General features: G+C 39.0%; 1 protein-coding gene across 1 annotated transcript in view; it reads left to right on the forward strand.

The window, feature by feature from the left end:
- The first annotated feature begins 1,283 nt into the window (after positions 1-1,283).
- The window catches only part of TRUB1 (TruB pseudouridine synthase family member 1), a 36,345-nt gene continuing 10,354 nt past the window's right edge, over positions 1,284-27,274 (forward strand). The window contains exons 1-4 of the mRNA XM_045439059.1: positions 1,284-1,614; positions 4,743-4,841; positions 12,233-12,288; positions 21,500-21,581. Of these exons, the coding sequence (XP_045295015.1) occupies positions 1,332-1,614; positions 4,743-4,841; positions 12,233-12,288; positions 21,500-21,581 (520 nt within the window). The 5' untranslated portion in view covers positions 1,284-1,331. The remainder of the gene's footprint in view (positions 1,615-4,742; positions 4,842-12,232; positions 12,289-21,499; positions 21,582-27,274) is intronic.

Below are 27,274 nucleotides of genomic sequence, written 5' to 3' on the forward strand. Positions count from 1 at the left end.
TATACTAGGTTCTTATTTATTTTTAAGAGAGGTTTGGGGGGGGGAGAGAACATGAGCAGGGGAGGGGCAGAGAGAGAGGGAGACACAGAATCCAAAGCAGGCTCCAGGCACTGAGCTGTCAGCACAGAGCCTGACACGGGGCTCAAACTCTCAAACCGTGAGATCATGACCTGAGCCAAAGTCAGATGCTTAACCGACTGAGCCACCCATGTGACCCAGTATACTAGGTTTTATGGTATAAGAGGATGATGAGGAGAAAGGGTGGCTGTAAAGAAACTTGGAGAAACTAAAGAAAATTAATGTGAAACTTGGGGAAACAGAGCCAAATTTTATCTGTTTCACAATAGTCATAATACCATTTAATGTATCTGAAGCAGAAGTAGAATGAAGAATTTTTCTCCACTCTGCCTTGTGCCAGGATCAGAACAACGTTCCTGCATTTTGATGGATATGTAAGTAACTTTCAGAGAGAAAGTCTCAAATCAAAAGTGAAGTTTAATTTTATGAATTGCCATAATGCCTTTTGATATCGAAGCCGTGTATTACTAAGCCGTGTATTACTGCAATCCACAGAAGAGTTAGTATTAAAAATCTTAAAATTATTACAAATTACAGTGGGGGTGATAAGGGGCAAGGTGGACAGGAGGGCACCAAAATAAGCCCAAGTGATTTAGCACTGGCTTGGCCTAGAAGTTTCTTTTGGGAATTTGAAGAACTCGTATCCATTTATTCATTCACGAATATTTAGTTAAGTGCCTACTCTGTGTGAGGCACTGGGGATACAACAGTGAACAGGTGAATAGTTTCCTTTCTTTAATACAGCTTACATTTAGGTGTATTTTAATTCTGAATCGTGAATCCTAGAGCACCATACATCGAATGAGGCAGTGATCCTAAGGAGCCATGATTCTTCACAAACTGCAGCAAAAACAGTATTTTAAGATTTCTATTCTTGGAAGCTGGGTCCTCTTACTAGTTCTCGGCAGGTAGGATGCAAAGAGATTGCCCGTCGAATATATACACAGACTTTGTGTTTGAGCTCAGCAGTTTGGGACTGGAACTCCAAATCACACCTGCAGCTCTGAACTAACCCGACCTAAGAGACACATAGGAGTACAGGAGAAAAAATACTCCATGAGAGCCCCGGGAAGGCGCAGCTACCCCCAGCCTGCAGCAAAAGGCCATGAACTACAATTCCCACATGCCCTTGCGACTGCCCCTCCCGTCAGCACAGCTTCGAAGTATGGGAAAGATGGAGGGACGTCGGGCGCACTCCTGTTGCGTCATTAGCGTGCGACTCCAGCTACAAAACTGGTCTGGGTTGAAAAAGTATGGCAGGTGCTGAGGCGGCGGTCGTATCGTCATCTTTGGAAACAGACACGGCCCGGGTCCCTGAAACTGCAGGAACAGCCGCAGCAACGGCCGCCACCTCATCAGCGACGGCTGCAGCCGCGGCGGTTGCGGCCGCCGCCAGGACCGGATCCGAAGCCACGGCCTCCAAGGCCGCTTTGGCTACTAAGCTGCTGTCCCTGAGCGGCGTGTTCGCTGTGCACAAGCCCAAAGGGCCCACTTCAGCCGAGCTGCTGAATCGGCTGAAGGAGAAGCTGCTAGCAGGTACCGCAGCCCGGGTGGGGACCAGGCTGAGGCGGTCGTCGCGAGAGCGGAAGCCGTAGAGAGCCAATGGGCTTTTTTTTTTTTTTTTTTTGCGCGTTTGTGCCTCAAGAAATAAAAGGAGGGTAAAGGGTAGGATGACCACTAAATTAGCCCTGGACAGACATCTGGGGCATCTCGAGCTTGGACTTGCCCTGACGTGAACTTCTGTAGCCTAGTTGGCAGTTGTCATTCTCAAGGGAAGAACAAAAAACAAAACACAAAAACCCCACATTTACACAAACACATCTCTTCCCTTGGGCAGGCCGGCCAATATTCTGTAATCTGATCGCCCAGGAGCCTTTTCTTTGGTTCACGTTGATGAACCTCTCCTGAAGGCAGAACTGGCTCTCTACCCCCAAAGTTGCCAAAGTTGCATCCTTAAAAATAGTTTGGATATGCACATATCACTTAATTAACCAAGGCTTTAATGCAGTGGTTTTCACATAGTGGGCATAGGAATTATTTGGAGTCCCTTGTACAAATGCAGATTCCTGAAACCCAGAGGTTGTGATTTTGAGGTTCTGGGGTATTTTTAGGAAACCATTTTTAAAGTGTTGTTCCGGGTGATTCTGTTGTAGGTAGTCTGCGGACCGCGTTTTGAGGAACACCATAACTTAAGAGCATTCTTTTTGTTCCTTCACGCGCACTGAGGGAATATCAGAAAAGCCTGCAGGATCTCTCAGTTCATCAGCCCAGTAGATTATTTCAGACAGTGGCATCCAGGAACCTTAGATTTATTGGACACCTACATTAAGCCAGATCTATGCTAGCCTATAGAGAAGTGAAGGTGAAAGATACTGTCTTTTCTCTTAGCTGTGCTCAAAGCATAGACATTCCTGCAGCCTTTGGTGATAAAACTATTTGGCAAATTCAAGGCTGTCCTGAATTTGGCTCTGGCCCGTCTTTCCACACGGGAAACTTTCTTCTTAACATTGTTTGGAGTCCCTTGGCAAAGTTTATTATACTTTTTTTTTTTTCATGCAAAAACATTATTCTTATAGGAATTTGTTAATTAAAATGGACACAATCCAGATTCAGATGTTTAATGGCAGTAGGTACACTCTTGTGGATGTTTAATTGCCGTGTTCTATCTACTCGTTCTTTTGTTCCACTTTCCTTGCACTTTGTTACCTGTAAGAATGGGTCTTACAACAGGGAATGTTAAGGAAGGAAATGCATCCAGAGCAAGCTTTGTGGTGTCATCATAGGGTTGTTTCCCTCATAGAATTGCTTTCATTTGGCCTGATTTGTTAGCTACACTGTGACTCGGACAGATTTTCATATGATCAAAGCCATACCCCTGCCTTCTGGTGAATCTGCCTCCAAGCCACTGAAGTTTCTTGTTGAAAGTTGATTAAAACATTGTTTCAAGACTGCGGCTAGGCTATCTTCCAGAAGCCTGTCACTCGGGTGCAGATATTCTCGTTACTCCATTTCTATATTGCTTTGATTGGTCTATGCTGTATTTATGTTAGCTAGACCAGGCTTTCCCAAATGCCATTGTAACTGGCTGTCAGAATTACCTGGTAAGATTCTAAAAGACACAGATTCCAAGGCACCACATTCTGATACTAGCCAGGTTTGACACCTGCTCATTTAGACCACCGTTAATGGAAATAGCCTCTATTAACATTTCTGGCCTTTCCCTATAGTGATTCATATTATACTAAAGTCCTTCCTCTTCTTTATCTATCTGAATCCTTCAAGGCCCAAAACATTGGGAAGACCTTAACAAATATTCTTCCATAAATGTTACCAATAAGGTGAACAAAATTCCAATAGAGGTGGTGTGTCTTTGAACTTGAAAGAGGCAAATTTGGACACAAAGGGAAGAAGCAAACTTGGGGGCCTTCTTACTCGAAGGAGTGTCAAGTTGGAAAATCCAAAGAGTTCTCCAAAAGTTTTCTATAAACTTATAGATGAGAAATCCATAATGCATTACGAGTGAAAGGTGAAGGGTTCGAAACCTGGACCTAGGCTTATGGGTTTGTGTTACAGCAGCAGCCATGCCTTTCCAAACATGGTGATATAATCAGAGAGGGGCCTTAGGACTGTGTTCTAACACACTGTGTTCTGTAATTACGTGGTCAGGCTGAGCAGCCCAGCACATCTTTTGGCCATCTAATCTGGCTTCTCCATTATTGTTCCGCTTCCCTTCTTTTCCTTTCTCTGTTCGCTCTTTCCATTTTCTTTGGCTCTCTCTTTTGTCTTCTTGGTGTCAGTGGTTATAAGGGAAGTTTGATGGGTTTGGGAGATGGAGATCAATAGAGCTGTTCTGCTCCTGCCCTTTCTCATTTGAACTCTAGTAGCCAATATTCTATCAATATGTTGATATATATAACAATAATACTGCTGAAAATAATAATAATTTATTGTCAGAATGTCTTGTGGTTTCCAAAGCACTGTCAGATAACATGATTTCAGTGTATCTTTACACTAGGAGGATGAGAGGGGCCGGGTTGGCATTTTCTTAAGTCTCAATGCTTCAGAGGTTGAGAGGCAACCTAACTGTTACCCACTTCCCACATAACCTTTTGTTGAGATTAGCTTCTTGAAGGAATAGTGAGGATTTTGATTTGGAGCAAAGGGCAATGAAGATACTTTGGGAACTTAGCATTCTTAGAAGTAGCCGTGTGAGAGGTACTCCCGACATTAGGTAACTGGGGGCACCAGCAAAGAATACCAGGAAACAAGAGAGAATTAGAAATGAAATTGAGGACCTGTAAAACTAGCTGCCTATGTAAAAACTAACTTCTTTTCATCATTCTCCAACAGCTCACTATTACTAGGAATTTACTAGGTGTTTCAGCGTTAGCCTGGATCTTTGGTCATGTTTAAAAATTTTTTTTTCCCTTCGAAAATGAATTCTAGATTCTAAACAACTAATTTTGGGATACTATTTCTTTGTAATTTAGGGAGTGTCTGTACATTTTTAAGTATGTTCTTTGCTAGTAATGTTATCATCTTAATCTGTTAAGTTTCTGTAGTACTTTTATTTTGAGTATTCCATCTACCCTCACCCCTTATTATAGAGATTCTATTTCATTTTTCTTGCTAATTGCTATTTCTCATCTCAATTACTTTCATAGAAGCTGGAATGCCTTCTCCAGAATGGGCCAAAAGGAAAAAGCAGACATTGAAAATTGGACATGGAGGGACACTAGACAGTGCTGCCCGAGGAGTTCTGGGTAAGAGATGTGAATGGAAGTTTGATGTAACTATCACTTATTATAGAAAGAAATATTGGAGTGCCTGGATGGCTCCGTCAGTGAAGCATCCAACTCTCGATTTTCAGCTCAGGTTATAATCTCATGGTTCATGAGACCAAGCCTCCGTGTGGGCTCTGCGCTGACAGTATGGGACCTGCTTGTGATTCTCTCTCCCTCTCTGCCCCTTCTCGTGTACACATGTGCTTTCTCTCTCTCTCTCTCTCTCTCTCTCTCTCTCTCTCTCTCAAATAAATAAACTTAAAGAAAAAAGGAAGAAGGAAATACTGGTTGAGAACAGATAAGATTGACTAAAGCTGTGCCATTTCCAGTCTGCTTTGGAGTATTTTAGATCTACTGGATTTATAATGCCGTCTTCTAAAGAAGCTCTGAACCGGTACAAACTGTTAGAAACTTTTAGAAATAGCCACTTTTGTGTGTGGATGGGACTTTGAAAAAGGGTGTTGTATCTGTGAAGAAGAGCTAACATGTAACATAGCAGGTCTGAAATCGCTGTGTTTAGAAAGGTCTGCTCACAAGGCTTGCCCTTGGAAGGCATCTGGGAACTTGGATTTTGAGAGTGTTCCCTCCCTTCTCTATCTGATATGGGTGCTTGCTGTCCCTCGGCTGTTGGTGTGAACAGTGTGGTTTATGTTGAACACCTGCTTTCCTTTTAGGAGTCTGGAATTTTGTCCTTCCACTCAGGCAAATGTGCCTGAGTAACCATCCCTCTCATCCCCTCCAATAAGAACTTTGGGTACTGAGTTTCTAGCAGGCTTCCCTGAGTGGGAACATCGCACACATGTTACTGCTGTTTACATTTTGGAGGAAGGAGCATGCTCAAGTGTCCCCGCTCATAGGAGGAAGAGAGAATAAGGAAACCGATGCATGAATTTCTCTGGTGTCCTTTTCCCATTTGATCCTGCCGTGTAACGTTACTATGTTACATTGTAAGTCTTAGCCATGTATGGATCTTCCAACATGGGGTGTGGTCATGGGGATTCCTGATAAGACATTTGGCTCTTTTTTCTGCCTATATCACATTTAATCTCGGAGTACAGCTCTCTTGAGAAAGTGAGCCTTATGGTTCCTGAGAGGAAGTCACACTTTCTTTTGGAGATATAGTGAGCATTTTATTGTTTGTTGAGGCAGATTGGTAGAATTGATTGACGGGAGAAAAAGGATTTATCCCTATTTATTTATTTATTTATTTATTTATTATGCCTCTGGTAGAGGTTCTAAAGTTTACCTTCATGGACTGCTAAAGTGTGTATCCACATAGTTTATGTGGTACAAACTTTTGTATAACTATGTCCATAGTCACAAAAATATATAAGTTAGGATTCCTATCCCTGCATCCTACAAAAAAACTTCAATAGGACAGTACTTACTTTTTATGTGGTCTCGTGTTTTGTATTTTATTGTTTCTTTTTTTTTTTTTTGAGGTTGTTGAATCTCTATTTATTTTAATTTTATTTTTTAAATTTACATCAAAATTAGCATATAGTGCAATAATGATTTCAGGAGTAGATTCCTTAATGCCCCTTACCCATTTAGCCCATTCCCCCTCCCACAACCCCTCCAGTAACCCTCTGTTTGTTCTCCATATTTAAGAGTTGCTTATGTTTTGTCCCCCTCCCTGTTTTTATATTATTTTTGCTTCCCTTCCCTTATGTTCATCTGTTCTGTGTCTTAAAGTCCTCATGTGTGGGGTGCCTGGGTGGCGCAGTCGGTTAAGCGTCCGACTTCAGCCAGGTCACGATCTCGCGGTCCGTGAGTTCGAGCCCCGCGTCGGGCTCTGGGCTGATGGCTCGGAGCCTGGAGCCTGTTTCCGATTCTGTGTCTCCCTCTCTCTCTGCCCCTCCCCCGTTCATGCTCTGTCTCTCTCTGTCCCAAAAATAAATAAACATTGAAAAAAAAAAAATTAAAAAAAAAAAGTTAAAAAAAAAAGTCCTCATGTGAGTGAAGTCATAGAATATTTGTCTTTCTCTGACTAATTGCACTTAGCATAATACCTTCTAGTTTCATCCACGTAGTGCAAATGGCAAGATTTCATTCTTTTTGCTTGCCGAGTAATACTCCATTGTGTGTGTGTGTGTGTGTGTGTGTGTGTGTGTGTGTGTACACACACACGCACATACCACATCTTCTTTATCCATTCATCCATCAATGGACATTTGGGCCCTTTCCATACTTTGTCTATTGTTGATAGTGCTGCTATAAACATTGGGATGCGTGTGTCCCTTCGAAACAGCACTCCTGTATCCCTTGGGTAAATACCCAGCAGTGCAATTGCTGGGTCGTAGGGTAGTTCTAGTTTTAATTTTTTGAGGAACCTCCATACTGTTTTCCAGAGTGGCTGCACCAGCTTGCATTCCCACCAGCAATGCAAAAGAGTTCCCCTTTCTCCACATTCTTGCCAACATCTGTTGTTGCCTGAGTTGTTGATGTTAGCCATTCTGACAGGGGTAAGGTGGTATCTCATTGTGGTTTTTGATTTGTATTTCCCTGATGATGAGTGATGTTGAACATTTTTTTCATGTGTTGGTTGGCCATCTGGATGTCTTCTTTGGAAAAGTGCCTATCCATGTCTTTTGCCCATTTCTTCCCTGGATTATTTGTTTTTTGGGTGTTGAGTTTGAGAAGTTCTTTATAGATTTTGGATACTAACCCTTTATCTGCTATGTCGTTTGCAAATATCTTCTCCCATTCTGTCGGTTGCCTTTTAGTTTTGCTGATTGTTTCCTTTGCTGTGCAGAGCTTTTTATTTTGATGAGGTCCAGATAGTTCATTTTTGCTTTTGTTTCCCTTGCCTCTGGAGATATGTTGAGTAAGAAGTTGCTGCAGCCAAGATCAAAGAGGTTTTTGCCTGCTTTCTCCTCGAGGATTTGATGGCTTCCTGTCTTACATTTAGGTCTGTCATCCATTTTGAGTTTATTTTTGTGTCTGGTGCAAGAAAGTGGTCCAGGTTCATTCTTCTGCATGTCGCTGTCCAGTTTTCCCAGCACCTCTTGCTGAAGAGACTGTCTTTATTCCACTGGATATTCTTTCCTGCTTTGTCACAGATTAGTTGGCCATACGTTTGTGGGTCCATTTCTGGGTTCTCTACTCTGTTCCATTGATCTTAGTATCTGTTTTTGTGCCATATTGTTTCATTTTTTAAAATGTTGGTAATCCACTACATTGATTTCACAATACACTAATGGGTTGTGCCTACTGGTTTATAAAATACTGTGCTACAGTGTCCAATCCATTTTATTAGAGCTAAAAGATTAGATACAAACAATAAACCCAATCTAAGCTATCCAAAGGAAGTGAATGCTTATTTAGGAGAAAAGAATAAAATCGGTGAAGAAAATTCTATTTTTCAAGAAAGTTAGAAACAATGTAGGAGTTTGCACTTTCAAAACTTACAGTTTTTATTTCATTCACATTGGCAAAAATATCTTTACTGAAGGTTTAAATAGATTTTTAAAACACCAGGAAATCCATTTTCCTGAATTAGAGAACTTGAATAGGCAAATTCTGACAGTTATTGTTTCTTGCCATAGCTAATGATAATCATTTATTGAACAACTTACTATGTGTAAAGTCTTCAGCTTAGGACATTCATAAATTATATACTTTAATCCTATTGTAGTCCTATAAGGTAGATGTTATTATTTGTCATTTTACAGAAGAAGAAATGAAAACACAGAGAAGTCATGCATGGTCATAGTTTTTGGCAGAGTCAGGATTCCGACTCAGATGTGCTCAGCTCCAAAGCTTCTGCCCTAACCCGGCATGGCAGATACCTGGCTGGCCCTCCTTCTCCCATCCTGTTGCAGGATTACTGATCAGTCACCGCATTCTTAGCGATTGGTCCTACAACTGGCTTCTCAGTTCTTAATCAGTTCAGCACTCCATGAGTTGAAGCCTATTTGCTGTAACCATTCTGTTTTATTGTTTTCCAAGGCACAGCACCAAAATATAAGAAGAGACAGGATAAGGTCTGCTGTGTATTTATGAATGGACCAATTGTATTAGTTTCTGGTGGTTTTTACTCATTGGTATGCAGAAGATGATGACATTCAAGGCAGTGAATAAATAAGTTTAGTTTTTACCCTAAGCTAAGGGATCTTGTTGAAATTTCCATTTTAGTATTATGAAGGACAGGTATTTGGCTGAGATTTGTGTGAGTGGAAGAAGTTTCACTGGAATTAATTTGCTGTCTGGAGGCTTAATTTATATTTGATCATCCAGGGATTTATATGATGATATAATCTGTGCATGTGTCAAATTTATTAATTTTTCTTCTAATGCCTGTAGTTCCCAATGAGGAATAAAGTTTAAAAAATGCAGGTATTTAGTCACAGAATAAAGGATATTCATTGTCTAAATTAGTAGTTCTGGAGACTGTTAGAAGTTGATTTTTGTTATATGGTAGAATAAACACTGGGTTCTAATCATGAGTCTGTGAACTAGCTGCTTTATTTACTAAGTACACATACCCCAGGAAAACCTATAATCTCTCTGAATCTCCATTTGTTTATCTCTTGAAAGGGGTAACATCTACCATAACTCTCAGCAGATTTATGGAAATATCATACAAAATATTCATAACATAATGATATATGCTGTACTCTGTAAAGTGCTTTATAAAAGGTTTTTTAAACAAAACTGAACTTGTGTAAAAAAATGTACTTTTACTTTCAACATATAGACTGTTTTTTGCTCTTTTTTTTTTTCCTTTGTAATATTAATGGTACAGATTTAAGAATTTAGCTGACAATTTAAGATAAAACCTGAAATTTAGGTTTATAATTCTGTTAACCTATGTTATATATGGTATATATGACACATAATTCTATAAAGAAGGCTTGCAAGGTTCTCAAAAATCCTGTGGTAAATAGAATAATGACTCCCGAAATATGCCCATGTCATAATCTTCAGAATCTATGAATATGTTAGGTTCTTTCACAAGGGGGCATGAAAATTGCAGACGGAATTAATGTTGCTAATGAGCTAACTTTAAGGTAAAGAGATTATCTTGGAATATCCAGGTGGACCCAGTGTAATCACAAAGGTCTTGTGGACCTTGGTTTTCTTGGGTATAAAATGAGAAGAAGGTTAAGCTGGATAACTCTAAGATGCCTTCTTGTTTCAAATTCTATCATTCTGGATCACTGAACTAGCAGAGACATCAGCGTTTCAACCATGGTAAAGTCAAACATGTCAGCCTATGCTAAGACACCTGCACTGTGGTTGATAAAGCCACTGTGCTCATCCTTGTGTCTGAGAATGTGTGCAGTTTGTTCCTTTTTTAGAATGTACTTCTCTCTTCTCTGTATGTTCAAATTCTAAACATCCTTTAAGGCAACTCAAACTCTGTTTGAAATGCTTGAAAGAAGCATTATCTGGCCTCTTTAGCAGTTCAGAGTATTCCCTTCCTTGACCTTCTACAGCAGTTATGCTGTGTTCATTTTGACTCTTAATCATATATTGTCATACTGCTGTTTAGTGTTATTCACTCCTTATGCACCATTTTTTTGAGCACTTGCAATTTCTCTTATCTGTATTTTATTTTCCCCATAAGGTTATAAACTCTTTCAAAGTCAGGAAATGTTCTGTTTCATCAAAGTGTTGTTCTTGGGACTATGTACATAGTACATAGTAGCTGCCCCAGAAATATTGACTGGGGATTCTTGAATGGAACAAAATTGGATTGGATCTTTGTTGTTACTATTATTAATGTTTATTTATTTTTGAGAGAGAGAATGAGTGGGGGAGAGGCAGAGAGAGGGGGACTGAGGATCAGAAGTGGGCTCTGTGTCGACAGCAGAAAGCCCGATGTGGGGCTCGTACTCAAGAGCCCTGAGGTCATGACCTGAGCCGAAGTTGGATGCTTAACCAACTGAGCCACTCCGGTGCGCTGGATCTTTGTTGTTATTTTACAAAGTTTGTGCCTGGACGGCAGCAGCTGTCATCTGGAGAGCACTGTGCTTAACAGAAGATACTAAAGGCATACAGTTTTTTATCTTAGTCTTTGAACTAGTATGATTCTATCGAAGAAGCTTAGAGAGGGTTTGGGATGATTTTGTATAGGGGTTGAGATTTGAGCTAGGTTTCGAAGGATGAATTTTGAATAAAAAAGTGTTGGTACCGTAGACGTTGGGACCCAATTGAGTATTTTTTAGGGGGGCTTTGTAGTGTGCAGTACAGGTTATTGGAAGTGGTTATGAAATGGTGTGAATTGGAAGAGAAAGGGATAGAATGTAGAACAGACTGGTATTGGTTTAGGCTAATTCAGGCTCATGACAGTGGGAAGAAAGTCTAGATGAGTCAGGTAGCAGAAGGATGAAAAGGAAGGGGGTCCGCTGTTAGAGAGTCTGATCCGAATTTTAACTCTACTATTTACTAGTTGTGAGATTCTAGGCAACGTTCTTAGAGTCTCTCTCTCAGTTTCCTCATCTATAAAATAGGGATAATTGTATTATTTTTTAGCATTGTTATAAGGATTAAATGAGCTAACAAATGGAAGCATTTAGAGTGGAATTTGATACATGGTAAACTCAATGAATGATATCCACTGTAAATATTCATAATAATTCTTTCAGCTTGCCAGGCATTTCTCCTTGTTTTTTCTTGTAATTCTGAATTGTGGCGTTTATATTGTGTTCTTTTACAAAATCACATCCATTAATGAGAAATACTTCACTTCTTACAAAAGCTTCTTGCTCTTAAGTGCAGACATCATCGTAAACTCCCATTCTCACCTGGTGAAATGTGTTGTCATAAGGGTAAATAATGTTTGAAATTGAAGAGATAGGTGGGCCATTGTTGTACTTAATAGATGGTCTATATGAGTATACGTTCTGCAAGCTCTCATTTTACCCTGTATTCTTTTTTGTGTTTGGTTGATCTGTTATGTTTCTGTTTTCTTGATTGTATACTACTGGACACGAATCATCTCTAAATGGTTCATTAGCTATGATGATGGCTTTTGCTTTGCTTGGTAATGAACTCTGTCAAAAGGCTTTTATATACCGTGGTTAAATTGTGCCATGTATTTTTCACTGATGCCCATATAAAATTCCAGTGAGTCTTTGGAGATTCTTCTAAAACTTCATTATCTAATTGTCTAGGTTGAGTCTTCTCTCACGTTTAACACTTTGAGAGGAAAAACGTGTGTCTCCCATAGTGTCTTCAGAATTTCTAAGTTGCATGACAGGTTAAACTGATTGGAGTAAGAGGAGCCCTCTAATTATGCTAAATAGATGTTCCCTCCAACTTTTTATTGTACGTCCCAAGAAATTATGACCAAAATATATAGATATTTTAAAAACCTAGTTTTCAGAATAGAGTGTCATAATATTTCTTTCTTTGGTTTATAGTGGTTGGAATCGGAAGGGGAACAAAAATGTTGACCAGTATGTTGTCAGGGTCCAAGGTAAGAATACTGGAAAACTTTTGTTTTTCTTTTTTCTTGAATGTTTTTAATGACCTATGTTTTGGATTTTGATCAATTAAAAAATAAACTGTGTGCATTTATAGGTGTCATTCCTGAACATTAATTACATGTCGTGATATCTGAGATTCGAAATGTTGAGACTATAAATTGGAAATTTTTTTTTTCAATGTTTGTATATTTTTTGAGAGAGAGACAGAGTGCGAGCGAGGCAGGGGTGGGGTGGGGGCAGAGGCGGCAGAGAGAGAGGGAGACACAGAATCCAAAGCAGGCTCTAGGCTCCGAGCTGTCAGCACAGAGCCCAATGTGGGGCTCGAACTCACAAACTATGAGATCATGACTTGAGCTGAAGTTGGATGCCTAACCAACCGAGCCACCCAGGCACCCCTATAAATTGGAAGTTCTTAATTGAAAAGCAAATTGATTTATAGAAGCAAAAATTCTGCAGTGCCTATAAATTTTAAAAATTATACTTTTTATATAAATCTGTTTCTTAGATGCAAGAGAACTTACAGATCCTAACTTCTATTGGTAGGGTTTTTTTTTAACCTTGGAATTTTTATAGAAACAATACCACTTTGTAACCCATGCACTTTTCTTTTTTTTTTTTTTTTAATGTTTTTATTTATTTTTGAGACAGAGAGAGACAGAGCATGAGCAGGGGAGGGGCAGAGAGAAAGGGAGACACAGAATCCGAAGCGGGCTCCAGGCTCTGAGCTGTCAGCACAGAGCCCAACGCGGGGCTCGAACTCATGGACTGTGAGATGATGACCTGAGCCGAAGTCGGATGCTTAACCGACTGAGCCACCCAGGCGCCCCTCCCATGCACTTTTCAACAAAAGACTTGCTTTGTTTAATGGTTAGAAAATGTTTACTAAAGAAAAGTGAGGCTTCTTTAGGATGATAAGTTACATCATTCATCTGTGAGAATTACCTTGACTAAATCCAAAAGCACATTTTGAGGCATTTGATGGGAGAGAGAGGAAGCGTTATGCAGGGGCAGGAAAAGCTGTAAATCTGTGTGTCGCTTCAGGCATTCAGTGAGAATCCTCACGCAAAACCCAAAACCTCAGGGCAGAAGGAGCATTGAAACAGGAGTCAACGTGTCAAAGGGATTAACCTCTCAGAGCCTCTCAGTTTTTCATTAGGAAGAATGATTTGATCCCCTCTACATGTCTCTTCCAGCTCTAAAAGAGACAATAGTATCTGTGTCCTAATTAGCAGTGAGGTGCTGGTTATAATAATTGGGGCTAAGGACCAGTGAAAATGCCTTTGGAGGGAAGATTAATAAGCTGCTAGGTGGAGAAGAATTTCGGCAAGTCCCTAAACTAACTTTTTATTTAATAGTTGGTAAGGTGAATTTGTCACAATTGCTTCTTAAGATATCTATAATGGTCAAAGACTGTTTTAAAAAAAAAGCTTCCAGTTTGTTGCAGACTAATTGATGACTTTTGTAAAATATAATTTAAATGTTATAGCAACGTCAGATTGTGAAGTACGTTTCTCAGCAGCCTCGTTTTCTGAACTTACCTCATCGTAGACACACTTTGAGTGGCAGCGGCCTAAGTAAGCTTTTCTTAAAATAAAAGCCCTGGAGAACACATGGTCTTTGATAGCCCCTTTTTAGTATCAACTGGAATAGAAACCTGTATCTTTCAGTTGGAAAGGATCTTAATACCTTAGATAAGTGTAAACATTACAGTGTGGCTTGCTGTGTAACCTTTAAAATGTTGGTGTTGAAAAATCACAGAATACCAAAATTGTGTTGCAATGGCGGAGTTTGACTGTTTTGCTAAATTTGTACCTTTGTGCTTAAATACCTCCACGTGAAGTCTAGAATTTGTTTCTGATACAGGGTTTTGTCGTTTGCTTAATATTTGTTTCTTCAATATCTAAGTGGTTACTTTGATACAGGATTATGGACGATTTTTCTCTTCTTTTTTCACTTTATTTAGTATTTTCCCAAATCTTTACAATGAAGAAGTCACTTTTATAATAATAACAAAAAAGATATGTTTGCATTAAGGATTTGTTCTTTTTCGAATATTCATTATTCACCTCTCCCCTCCTCTGGAAACTACAAATACAACACAGTATTGAAAGGTTTTACATATAAATTCCAGGCATATTTCTAGAAATATGACCGGAAATATAAATACATCATTGGCTCTGGTTTAAGCTTTATTTATCACAAAGCATTTTGGTATTCAGCTTAGAAAGCAGAATGTCATACAGTGAAATCGCTGATCCTCAGATGACTGTGTCCCAAATAGAAAATCCCAGGTGCATCTTATTACAGAAACCTAGCTCTTGGGTGCCTCACATTTCAAAAGTAGGCATTATGATCTTATTAGCTATTTGTTTTTTTATACTTTTAATTTTAGGTTATGTATCTGTTAAAAGATAAGTCATTTAAATTTAATTATGTGGAATATTACATTTTTTATCAAAAGTAGTTAAAAATTGGGGCGCCTGGGTGGCGCAGTCGGTTAAGCGTCCGACTTCAGCCAGGTCACGATCTCGCGGTCTGTGAGTTCGAGCCCCGCGTCGGGCTCTGGGCTGATGGCTCAGAGCCTGGAGCCTGTTTCCGATTCTGTGTCTCCCTCTCTCTCTGCCCCTCCCCCGTTCATGCTCTGTCTCTCTCTGTCCCAAAAATAAAAATTAAAAAAAAAAAAAAAAAACAAAACTGTTTAAAAAAATAAAAAATAAAAAAAGTAGTTAAAAATTGTTAATAAATTAAAAAAAATTTTTTTTAATGTTTATTTGAGAGAGAGAGAGAGAGAGAGAGAGAGATAGAGAGATAGAGAGTGCACAAGCGGGGTAGGGGCAAAGAGAGAGGGAGACATAGAATCCAAAGCAGGCTCCAGACTCTGAGCTGTCAGCACAGAGCCTGACGCGGGGCTTGAACTCACAAGCTGTGAGATCATGACCTGAGCCGAAGTCGGAAGCCCAACCGGCTGAGCCACCCAGGTGCTCCATGAATAAATTTTTTTTTTTTTTTTTTTTTTTTTAAATTTTTTTTTTTTTTCAACGTTTATTTATTTTTGGGACAGAGAGAGACAGAGCATGAACGGGGGAGGGGCAGAGAGAGAGGGAGACACAGAATCGGAAACAGGCTCCAGGCTCTGAGCCATCAGCCCAGAGCCCGACGCGGGGCTCGAACTCACGGACCGCGAGATCGTGACCTGGCTGAAATCGGACGCTTAACCGACTGCGCCACCCAGGCGCCCCTGAATAAATTTTTTAAAAATAGATTTTGTCTGTATCACTGGAAGCAATTCCAGAGATGGCTTTTAAACATTTTTTTTCCAAGACCCATAGTAAGAAATTCATTCTACATTGTGGCCCTCTATACACATACATGTGTAAAAAACAAGAGGTTCATCCAACAGCCGTAACTCTATGTATGATGTCCTCTTGATATTTGTCCTTCTACTTCATTAAAAATAATTGGTGCCTGCAGATCGTGCCTAGCTAGGCACAGACCTACAGTTTGACACGACACAATGCTTTCTCTTTCTCCACTTCCTACTTTTACGATGAATTTTATTCACATCACAACGCTACTAGAAAAATTAGACTTCTGGTAGGGGTAGGGTGGAGTTACCTCAAGAGTAGAATTACTTGGTTCTTGGATGGCAGATACTTGATGTTCACATGACAGCCGTATCACAGTACATCCTTCCCTCGCCATCCAGTCATGATCAGAGATACTGTTAAGTGAACGTGGCCTAACACTCTTTCCTGCTGAACCGAGGCACGTCCTTCGAATCCATTTCAACATAGTGCCACTTCATACAGCTACTCTCATTTAATGGGTGGAGTGCTGACCTTTTAAATAAAATCTCTATGCTGTCGGATTATTTTGCTCCCATTCTTTGAAGACCAGAGACCATTCAGACCACCCAGTTTCTTTCTTGCATTCCTTCCAGTTCAGATCAGTGTAAGATTTAAGGGTCCCTCTCTGTGTTCTTCATTGCTTCTTCTCCTATGTTATGGTGCTCTTTGCTTTGCCAATGATCATGTTTCTCTTGAGTCCTTTTTTGTTTTCACTGCATGCTCTTTTGGATTACATGTCTAGTGTGTATACAGAGCCTGTAGGTTTTCCAAATAATGCATTGCATACAGAAGTTGATCAGTAAATCCTATTATAGTTGGCCCTTGAAAAATGTGGGGGTCAGGGGCACTGATCCCGTACATAGTCAGAAATCACCATATAACTTTGACTCCCTAAAATTTTAACTTATTAATAAGCATTAGTGATGTCATAAACAGTTGATTAATACATACTTTAATAATACAGTATAAAATACATATACAAAGTAAGCTAGAGAAAAGAAAATGGTATTGAAAAAACCATAAGGGAGAGAAAATACATTACAGAACTGTATTGTGAAAAATTGCATGTAAGTGGACCCATGCAGTTCAAACCCTTGTTATTCAAGCGTCATTAATATTACTATTCCCAAGTATTTCACGAATCCCCAAATCTCTCTCCTGAGTTCCAGGCCTGTTGGATTCCTAACTGTATGTCCCATAGACACTGGCATTTATTTTATCTGAGCAAGTTCTGTTGGAGACCTTGAGTGCAGTTAATTTCATTCCTTTTCCTTATCTTTGATTTCTGGTAGCCTAGGCAAAACGTGGCACTCATCAGAAAGAAGCAGCATCAGCTTCCAGCTCTGGGCATTAAAGTGAGAAAGAAATTTCTTACTGTGAGGGATATCGCATGATAGACCGTGGTTCTCAAATATAGTTTCACAACAGATGTAGAAGTGGATGTATATAAAATGTAACTTAGGTAAAATGATTCTGAGAGAGGTTAGACTCATGTGTCCTTTTGGTCTCACTTGATCTAAGTGCCTAGAAGGCCGCGTGGATGTCCCTCTGCTAGCTTCCCTAAATTATACTTTCTTTGAGCCAATCATTGAGCAGAAGCTGGGTAGCAGATGTACTTTGAAGTAACGGACTTTGATGAGGTTTTGCAGTATTACCTTTATTAGCATCCTGTATTGCTAATTAAAGTCAGTTACTTATATATGTGCTTTAGAAACCACATGAGCAGGTGGAAGGGTTGCTGTCCTATTGTGAAATCACTGGTGCCATTTAAGACTAACTGGCATTATCCAGAGGTAAGACTGTTTTCCTATCACTGTGGAGACAAACTGAAGTGGTACCTGTAGGCAAAGCCAGTGTTTCCTCAGAGAGCAGCTTTGTATCCCTCCAACAGTTAAACAAGTATTATTATTGGGGTATGCAAACTTTTCCACCCTGGATGTGTTCAAAGGATAGTAACTTTCCCCAAGTATACAGTGGCATTTTTAGGTCAACCAATCAATGTTAACTCTGAACTGTGATGCCACTATTGCTCCTATGGAACATAAGCCAACTTTCCAGGACTTGTGCATTTCCCTCATTTTCTCCAGAGCATGGTCCAATTTGTACCTTGTCTTTACACTCTATTAATATTCATATATTCCATAAGTACTATATTGAAAATTTGAAGGGCTTCCACTTAGGATCTATGAAGAGCTACTCCTTTTTAATGAAGACATTCAAAGTCACATGTTGTTGGTTTGGTAGATTAAAAAAAAAAAAATGTTCTTCCTCATCGTAAATAATATTCCTTTGTTCATGAAACTTCGAATCACAAGCTTTCAAAATAAGCCTCAAAAAAAGCAGTTGCCTAGTTGAGATGGAAATGATTATCTTTCTGTAATACAAAAACAGTTTCCTTTCTTCTGAAGAGTACAGAAGCCGGTTAGCTCTTAAGCTGTCTAGCTAGTGTCTTGCTGAGGGGTTCAGGGAGCTTGAAGAGGGGTGAAGGAGAGAGGAGAGTAGTGCTAGTATCAGTGAGAAACCATGAATCTCAAAGAGCACACAGTTCAGTAGAAACCTCTTTAAAAATTCCACAGGACCTCCATTTTCGTGTAGTCAAATTATGTTGTAACGTACCCATTAATAGATTTCAGAATTCCCAGGTATGCATCCTGTGTCTGTGTCAAGTTTAGGCCAGTGAATAGAAATACTTTAGATCCCACAGGATAAAATAGTAGCATTATATATCTACCTTGCCATGTTTTTTTTTTTGTTTGTTTGTTTTTTGTTTTTTTTCTTTTAACCCATATCTTCTTGGTGGTAAGGTTTTGTTTCACTAGGAGGCTTAACTGTCCGGGTGGATTTTACTAAGTAGCTTGTGGACCATTGACTAGAATTAAAAGATAATTATCACTAGACGCCAAGACAAGGGAAAACTAGAAAACACCTATGATTTAGATGAGCAGTTCACCAACTGTGTTCCGGGGACTTCTGAGGGGGCTGGTCTGTTGAGGTCAAAACCGTTCTCATAGCTTTGCCATCACACAGGTATATTGTGGTTTTTCAGAGGTTACCTGATGGTAGCATGGGTCTGTTAGTTAATGGAATGTGTGCATGTATTTTAGTGTTTTAAACATTGTTGAGCTTTAATTTCTAATACAGTCAGTATCAACAGATAGAACTCCTATGAAAAAAAACACTTGCACCAGGGTTTCTCAGTAACTTCCAAGTGTTTATAAGGGTTCTAAAACCACAGTGTTTGAGAATTACTGGTTTAAGTAATATTTCCCTTTAGAAGAATCCAACATGTAGCCAGATTCAGTGTAACTGCAGAACCTGAAAGGGTTTGAAACTTGGCAGGTACCATGCGGATGTGCAGAACTGTGGTGAAATGTGAATTGCACAGATAAGAACTTCTCCAGCATGTATATAATTCTATCAACAACTTTTTTTATTAAGCTGCTACCATGTTTCCATCTAGTGAGAAACACAATAGAACAGCATTGCAAAATCCTAGCTAACAGTTTGTAATTGGGGAAGATAAGGATCAATATATATCTTTGTATCTCTCACAGGCACTTAGGAGAATATTTGGTACATTCACAATCCTTAAACATGATTGAATGAATGAATACACTAGTGAATGAATGAATACACAATGTGGGCTTGATATAGGCCTCCATTCTTCTTATGTATTGACCACCTACTCTTAGCTCTGCTGCCAGGTGAGCGATTGGAAGTTGAGATAAATTAATAGAGTGGCTTTGAAAGATAACAGGGTTTAGGGTTTGATTGCTGGAGAAGAGAGGAAGCTCAAGGCTAGGGAAATTGCATGTGCCAAGAACCCCTGGAGCTCAGAGACTAGAATGAGCATTGCACACTTGGAAAGCATGTTCCAGAATTAAAAGGTGCCTGGTTAAAACTTGTTACATAGAATAATGCAAAGTTTCAAGGTTCAAGGAAAACCAGAAAACAGCGATGATTTCTAGTGATGTATATAGATTGCACTGTTTTTCTTATGCAACCAGATGATTAAGGCAAAAATCAGAGCATTTTCTTGCTTTCCTGTTTCTTATGGGAACTCACTGTAACCAGATGAGTCACTCAAACCACTGTTACCGTGAATCATTTTGTATCTCTTGCTCTTTTTCTTTTTTAAATAATAATGATGATAATAGTATTGTTTTCTGTTGCTTACTGTGGCCAGGTACTGTTCTAAACTCTGCCCTCCTGAGGTACTATTATCATCTCCATTCTAAGATCAGGAAAACAAGGCTCCAGCATGAAAGGCTCACTTAATCTACTTTTTGTGATGGCATCAGGATTCAACCCTTTGAGTCCACACTCTTCCCATTCACCCTGCCCCATGGTTTGCTTAATCCAGGTTGACTGTTGCAAAATATGGAAGCAGGAGTGGAGCATCTCGGGTGATGAGACTGTTTGTTTAGTTACAAGAAACTAATTTTTGTCGATACTAATGAAAAATTTTTTTTGAACTTTTAAAATTTTATTTTAATTCTAGTGTGGTTAGCATCCAGTGTTTTATTAGTTTCAGGTATACAACACAGTGATTCAACAATTCTGTACATCTCTCTGCTCATCATGATAAATGTACTCTTGATGCCCTTTATCTGTTTCTCCCATAGCCGCCCCCACCTTCCCTCTGGTAACCACCAGTTTGTTCTCTATATTTAAGAGTCTGTTTTTTAGTTTGTCTCTTTTTTCCCCCCTGTGTTTATTTGTTTTGTTTTCACATATGAGTGAAATCACAGGGTATTTGTCTTTCTCTGAAATTTTTAAAAAGTTAATTCAAATGCATTAGAACATTCCCCCTATATTACATTGTTTGAAAAAATTATTTTGAGCTATGTAATAGAAGGCAATTTCATCCACGGGCAACTTAGACTGGTATAAAATGCTTGTTCATGGGAATTTGAAGTTCTAATATTTTTCTCATTTTTGTCTCTGGTTCCTTTGCTAACATAATAAACTTGTCATTAATAAACTTATATTTCTACAAAGTATTTTGAGCTTCCTCTTTAAACAGCTGTCCACATAACTACAGAGTCTTTTCAGTGGGAATTATATTCCTGGCATTTTTCTCACTGCTTCATGAGATGTTCCAAATAAAACTTGAATTTGACCAAAAGAAAGTAGAATAAACAGTATGTAATACAAATGTGCCCTGAGGTGAGAAGGAAAATAGTCCTCAGTTAACTGTGAATGATCAGTTCTTAGATGTGACTTTTTTCCTTTCAGAGAGCTCGAGAAGTAGCTATTTCTCTTTATTAAGAAAACGCATGTAATATTAAGGACACCAGCTCTGCTGTAGTAGTTTGGCTCACTTTCTGCATATTTAGCTTTTGTTTAAACATCTAACGAAGTTACTAAGATTAGTCTTAGTATTTCCTTTAAGAAGTAGTAAATGGATATATTAAAAAATTAATTTTAATTGTATGTGTGGTAAAATTGTTGAGTCTTCTGATGGCCACCTACCATTGGCTACGCCATTGTACCATTCTCTCTACTCGTAGGTATATCTGAAATTTTTCTTCCAGAATCAAAACTTCCCAGTTCCCAGAACTGGTCTTAGAAATTGGTTTGTAACAAGCGTATGTTTATGAGCCATAATTGTCAGTAAAATCCGGCTCTTCTGTGTCGTGTGGGCTGGTGTGGGAAGTTCGTGAACACTCCTCAGTTTACATAAGTGCTTCCCACATGTCACAAATTAACAAAACAGCTGCAGTCGCTTATTTTTGCCTTTATTTTGTCTCAAGTTGGTAGGATTAGTAAAATTCTGTATAAAGCTTTAAGACATGCGTAAGTTTTTCTTTACCTGATGACCTATTTTTCTCCCTTGCTTCTTTTCCTCTAGAGGTATACCGCCATTGGGGAGCTGGGGAAAGCTACTGACACGCTAGATTCCACCGGCAAAGTAACAGAAGAAAAGCCTTACGGTATGATGTTTGTCTAACGTAGTCCTCTTCGTTCACGTTTAGACAAAGTGTCTGTGAATCCAGAATTTTTTTTTTTTAATGTTTATTTTTAAGAGAGAGAGATACAGTGTGTGAGCAGGGGAGGGGCAGAGAGAGAGAGACACAGAATCCAAAGCAGGCTCCAGGCTCTGAGCCGTCAGCACAGAGCCTGATGTGGGGCTTGAACTCACAAAGCATGAGATCATGACCTGAGCCGAAGTCAGACACTTAACCGACTGAGCCACCCAGGTGCCCCTGTGAATTCAGAGTTTTAAAAATAAATCTCTTACCTGATATTACCAGTGATTATGATAGCTTTTAGTACATTTCTTTGGGTTAATAAAATTGACAGTTTTGATCACATTGTTGCTTATTTGGTATGGGTTTGTTTCTAAAGACTTATCATTTGTCATAATTGCCTCTTTTCCTATAATCAGTTTCCTTTAGTGTTCAGAATTCTTCCAAATAATTCTCTTGCCAAAAAACGATTTATAGCTAGGAATTAGGACATTTTCCCTAGTAAACGAAAAAGCGGAGAGACTATCTTGTTAGATTTTACCTGTGCCTTCCCATGGCTTATTTATTTTGCAGTTATTTCTTAGCTTTTGAAATGCACCAAGTTTAGTGCTTTACAACTAATTATGTTCCTGTGCTTTTGCAACATATAAGACAATATGACAGAGGGAAAGCTATTTCTCTGGAAGTAAAACACAACTCACTGGGGCCCATCTTAATTTTTCTACCATTCCTTCTTTTCCTCCTTTAAGTAAGGATAGATAAGTGAGATGGTTTCCTAGCAACTCTCAGTGCAGTGCTATTCGTAACGCAGCCCTTGACGTTTTGTACAGTCCGTTCACCTACATTATAATGTCATCAGTCGTGAATTATTTGTAGGCTTTCTGCTGTGTTGGGTTTGTTTGTTTTTTTGTTTTGTTTTCTGCTTGTGTTTAATGTTACCCCTTCTTAATTTAGCCATCTGGCTGTCCTGTGTTTTGTGTCGAATGCACTTAATATATATTATGTATTGCCCCAGTACTTAGGCCAACCTTCTCCTTGGTCATAGTAGCTTCACTTGTCCTGATAAGATTTATATATAACTTAGGATCCTACTTGATAAATCAAGCAACATAATCAAAAGACAAATCACTGATTTATGTTGATTTTTTAAAGAAACAGATGTTGAATTCTCCTTGAAATTATTAGGAAATAGCAGACCCTCACTTAATGGAAATCCAACCATAATTTTCAACCAGAAAGCTTTTAAAAAAGCACAGGGCAATAGGATGATGTCAGAGATTTCCAGAGTATATAAAGTACCTATATAATCATAAAAATGGTGAGAAGGTAAAATTGATAAGACTTCTTGATGGGATGGGGTAGTGAAGGGGAGGACGTTGTCAACCATGACCTAGGTTTCTAGGTTTTAAAGCTGGTCATGTGATGGAGCAGTTCATTGAGTAGGGGATACTAGAATAGGACCAAGGTGATGAAAATACAGTTGACCCTTGAATAGCACAGGTTTGACTTGTGTGGGTCCACTCATACATAGATATATATTTATGTATTTGAGAGAGAGAGAGAGAGAGAGAGAAAGTGTAAAAGCGGGATAGAGGGAGAGAGAGAATCTTAAGCAAGCTCCACACTCAGCACAGAGTCTGATGTGGGGCTCAATCCCACAATCCTTCGGGATCATGACCTGAGCTGAAATCAAGAGTTGGATGCTCAAACAGCTGAGGCACCCAGGCGCCCCTATAAATGATTTTTTAAAATAAATACAATACAGTACTGTACATGTTTTCATTATGATTTCCTTAGAAACATTCTAGCTTGCTATAAGCTATATATAATATAATATATAATATACAAAATATATGTTAATCATTTGTTTATATTATTGGCAAGGCTTTCAGTCAACAGGCTATTAGTAGCTAAGTTTTGGGGGAGTCAGAAGTTATACATAGGTTTTTTACTTCATGCAGGTTCCATAACCCTAACCCCTGTGTTGTTCAAGAGTTAACTGTACTTAAACATACCCTTTCTTCCTGCCCTTAAGCATTTTGGAGTTAAAAAAAACTCTTCTTTGTATTGTGCAGTTTGTAACCTTACTTACTTTAAAGAAAACTTAGTTTGTTAAAATCATCTGATTATATGTTGAACTAAGTCATGGAAAAACTAAGTAACTTTCTTCAGGCCCTGAAAGGGAGACCTCCCTGTAGTTTATTGAATAGTATTTGTAATCCCAGAAAAAATGACAGCTCATCGGGTTTGCTTATTGACATGAGTTTGCTTTGTGATTTAAATAAATTAGCAAATGTTTGTCATCTACTTAAACTTAAACAGGTACCAAGGGGAAGGTAAATGAGACCTAGCCTGTGTCCTTTAGGAACTTGTGTCCTATGGAGAACTTTTGTGTTTAAATGGAAAATGGTCTTAGATTCTAGCCTCAGGTGATTCTAAACAGGTTTTCACCCACATGACTATCTGGCAGACGTCCAGAAGTGATGTAGTACACAGAACAATTCATCGTGCTACCTGTCCTGCATGTTGTGAGACATCCAGCATCCCTGGTCCTCGAATATTAAATGCTGCTGATGTTGCCACCCTCCCACATCACTGTAACAATAAAAATGCAGTTTTTAATTGACTTTTGAGAACAGCTGACATATAGGTCAGGTAACTAAGGCAGTATGCAGTAAATGGCAAATGAATGCTCTTAAGTCATTTTTGTTCTATCTAGACAAATGCTATTTTTAGCTGTTGTTTCAGATACCTGAAAGTTCGCTCAGAAGAATAAGAAAAGAAGTGTGGCTCAGTAGACTCAAAGCTCAAACCATATTAATAATAGGGCCCTTCTGTTCTTTCACGCACCTTCCTTTATTCCTAAATAGCTTTTGACTGTTTGTAAATACACATTTGCGTGTTAATCCCGAAACTGTGGGGCTGAGACCTATCTCTTTTGGTCCTCACTATATTCTTGGTGTCTAGGACAACGTGTGGCATATAGAATAAAGCACAGTGTACGGATAAATAAGGCAGGCAATAGAGGACGGTGAGATGGCAGCCGAGTCGCACAAAAGGCAGAGCCATCCTCCTACCTTGTGCTGCTCTTTTCTTATCCCCATCCAGGTATTAAGTCTTGGGCACAATTGCTGCCCTGCGGACACTTGGCTTCATTGTGTTGATCTGCTCTTCAGTGAGCTCAGGGCGTGAGGACCATGGCTTCCCAGGCTATCTTAGATGTGAGCCAAGCTTCTGGGAAGGCCTGACTGCTCCTGTGAGAAGAATAGGTTTCTCTCTCTTGTGGCTTTTTTATTGGGAGGCAAGAAAGGTGAAAGGAAAGTGGTATCTCATGCTAATCCTCTGTTCTAAACACTGCAACCCCTAGGTCCCAAGATAGGATGTTACAAGGTCTTTTCCAGTGGGTGCAGCTAATGTATCTCATGGGAGTGGCTCCTCTCGGACTGTGGTTTGCTGCCCACACTTCCTGGAGGAAGCTGAGGAGTTGAATTGGATCTCAGATTGCAATTTAAACAACTAGGGCACATGTTCTAGTACGGCTGCTGTGTAGATAGGTATCAGTCATCTTGTGGTGCCTTTTGTTTGTATTTAAACCTTTTTATTATAAAATATTACACAAATAAAGAAAAGTGAGCGAAACTTAAATTTACAGCTCAGTGAACTATCACGAAGCAAACCTCAATGCAGCTACCAGTCAAGAAATAGAAGATTCCTAGAAACTCCTTTCGAGCCGCATTCCATATATGACATTTTTCTGTTGACATTTGGACTTTAGGAATAAAGCTGCTATGTGTATTTTGTACCTGTTTGTTGGTGGACTCGTACTCATTTCTCTTGGAAAGACACCCAAGTGGAATTGCTGGGTCATAGGGCAATCCTCCTGTACTGGAAATTATCAACAATTTTCAAAGTAATTGTGTAACTTTGGATTTTTACCACCAATAAATGGAGTTTCACTTGCTCTACATCCTGGGCAACACATGGCATTAACAGTGTTTTTAATGTTGGCCATTCCGATGAGTGTGTATTTCATTGTGGTATTAATTTGATTACTAATGGGATTCAGCACTTTATCATGTGTTTTGGCTTCTTAGCCATATTCTTTTGTGTATTGTTCAGGTCTCTTGCCCATTTGCTTTTTGGATTTTTTTTTTTTCTTTCTGTATTGAGTTGCCTTTTTAAAAATTGTAATTTGTATGAGATCTTTGTATACTCTGGGTATGTGTTCTTCTTTTGTTACGTGTGTTTTTCCTACCCTGTGGCATATTTTCTACCTCTCTTGATTGTGTCATGGAAAACAGAAGTTTTTAGCTTAAGTTTAGTTTACTTTATTAAGTCTTTCCCTTTGTGATTAGTCCAGTCCTTTTGGTACCCACTTTAAAAAAAAAAAAAATCCTCCCCCAAAAGCATGAAGATATTTTTCTGTATTCCAGAAGCTTTATTGTTTCGCCTTTCACATTACATCTATAATCCACCTTTTTTCCCCCCTCTTGTATGCATATTCCCGTATGGTCCAGCACTTTTCCCTACTGCATTGCCTCTTTGGTCACCGTCACGCACTTTATAGATAATGGGTTTGTTTGGAATCCATTTTGTCACACGGGTCTGTCCATTCTTGTGCTAACGCTGAACTATCTTAATTACTATGGTTTTAGACTAGATCTTGATATCTGAAGGAGCAAGTCTATCTGAGTTTTTATAGATTTTCCCTATAGGTTTTTTATAGCTTTCTTCTCAAAGTAAGAAACTTGCTTTCTGTACCCAACTTACTGTTTTTTGTTTATTTTTTTATTTAAACAGTTTTTTTAAGGTTTTATTTATTTTTGAGAGAGAGAGCTAGAGCTCCAGAGGGGGAAGGGCATGAGAGAGGGAGACACAGAATCCAAAGCAGGCTCTAGGCTCCGAGCAGGCTCTAGGCTCTCTCAGCACAGAGCTGGACGCGGGAATCGAACCCACCAATCATGAGATTATGACCTGAGCCGAAGTCGGATGCTTATCCGACTGAGCCACCCAGGTGCTTCTGTTTGTTTTAAATAAGCTCTATGTCCAGTGTGAGGCCTGAACTCAACAATCCTGAGATCAAGAGTCACATGCTCTGCTCACTGAGCCAGTTAGGCACCCCAACTGTTTTATTTATTTATTTTTTATATCATGAGCACACATTGAATTTTATCAAATACTTTTTCTTTAGCTGTTGATTTTTCTCCTTACTCAAATATTAAACTAACTTTACATTTCTAGAGTAAGCCCAAATTGATCATGATCTGTTATCCTTTATATAAATTGTTGGATTTACTTTGCTAATATTTAGTTTAGGATTTTTGCATTTTTGTCTATGAATGAGATTACCTTCTGTTTTTCCTTCCTGTTAATGTCCTTGACTGGTTTTAATATCAGAGTTATGCTGACTTCATAAAATAGGTTGGGGGGGGTGGTATTCTCTTATTCTCTAGAATTTGTGTAAGGTTGGCATCATTTCTTTTTCAAACGTTTAGTAGAATTTATTGGTAGACATCTGGGGTTTTCTTTGTTAGGAAGGTTTTAATCATGGATTGGATTTCTTTTCTAAATATAAAATTTAGTATTTTTTTATTTCTTGTGTCCTTCTAGATAATGTTTTCCCTAGGAATTTGTCCATTTCACCTAAATTTTCAAAC

Source organism: Leopardus geoffroyi, chromosome D2 (genome assembly GCF_018350155.1).
Source record: "Leopardus geoffroyi isolate Oge1 chromosome D2, O.geoffroyi_Oge1_pat1.0, whole genome shotgun sequence".
Taxonomy (NCBI): domain Eukaryota; kingdom Metazoa; phylum Chordata; class Mammalia; order Carnivora; family Felidae; genus Leopardus; species Leopardus geoffroyi.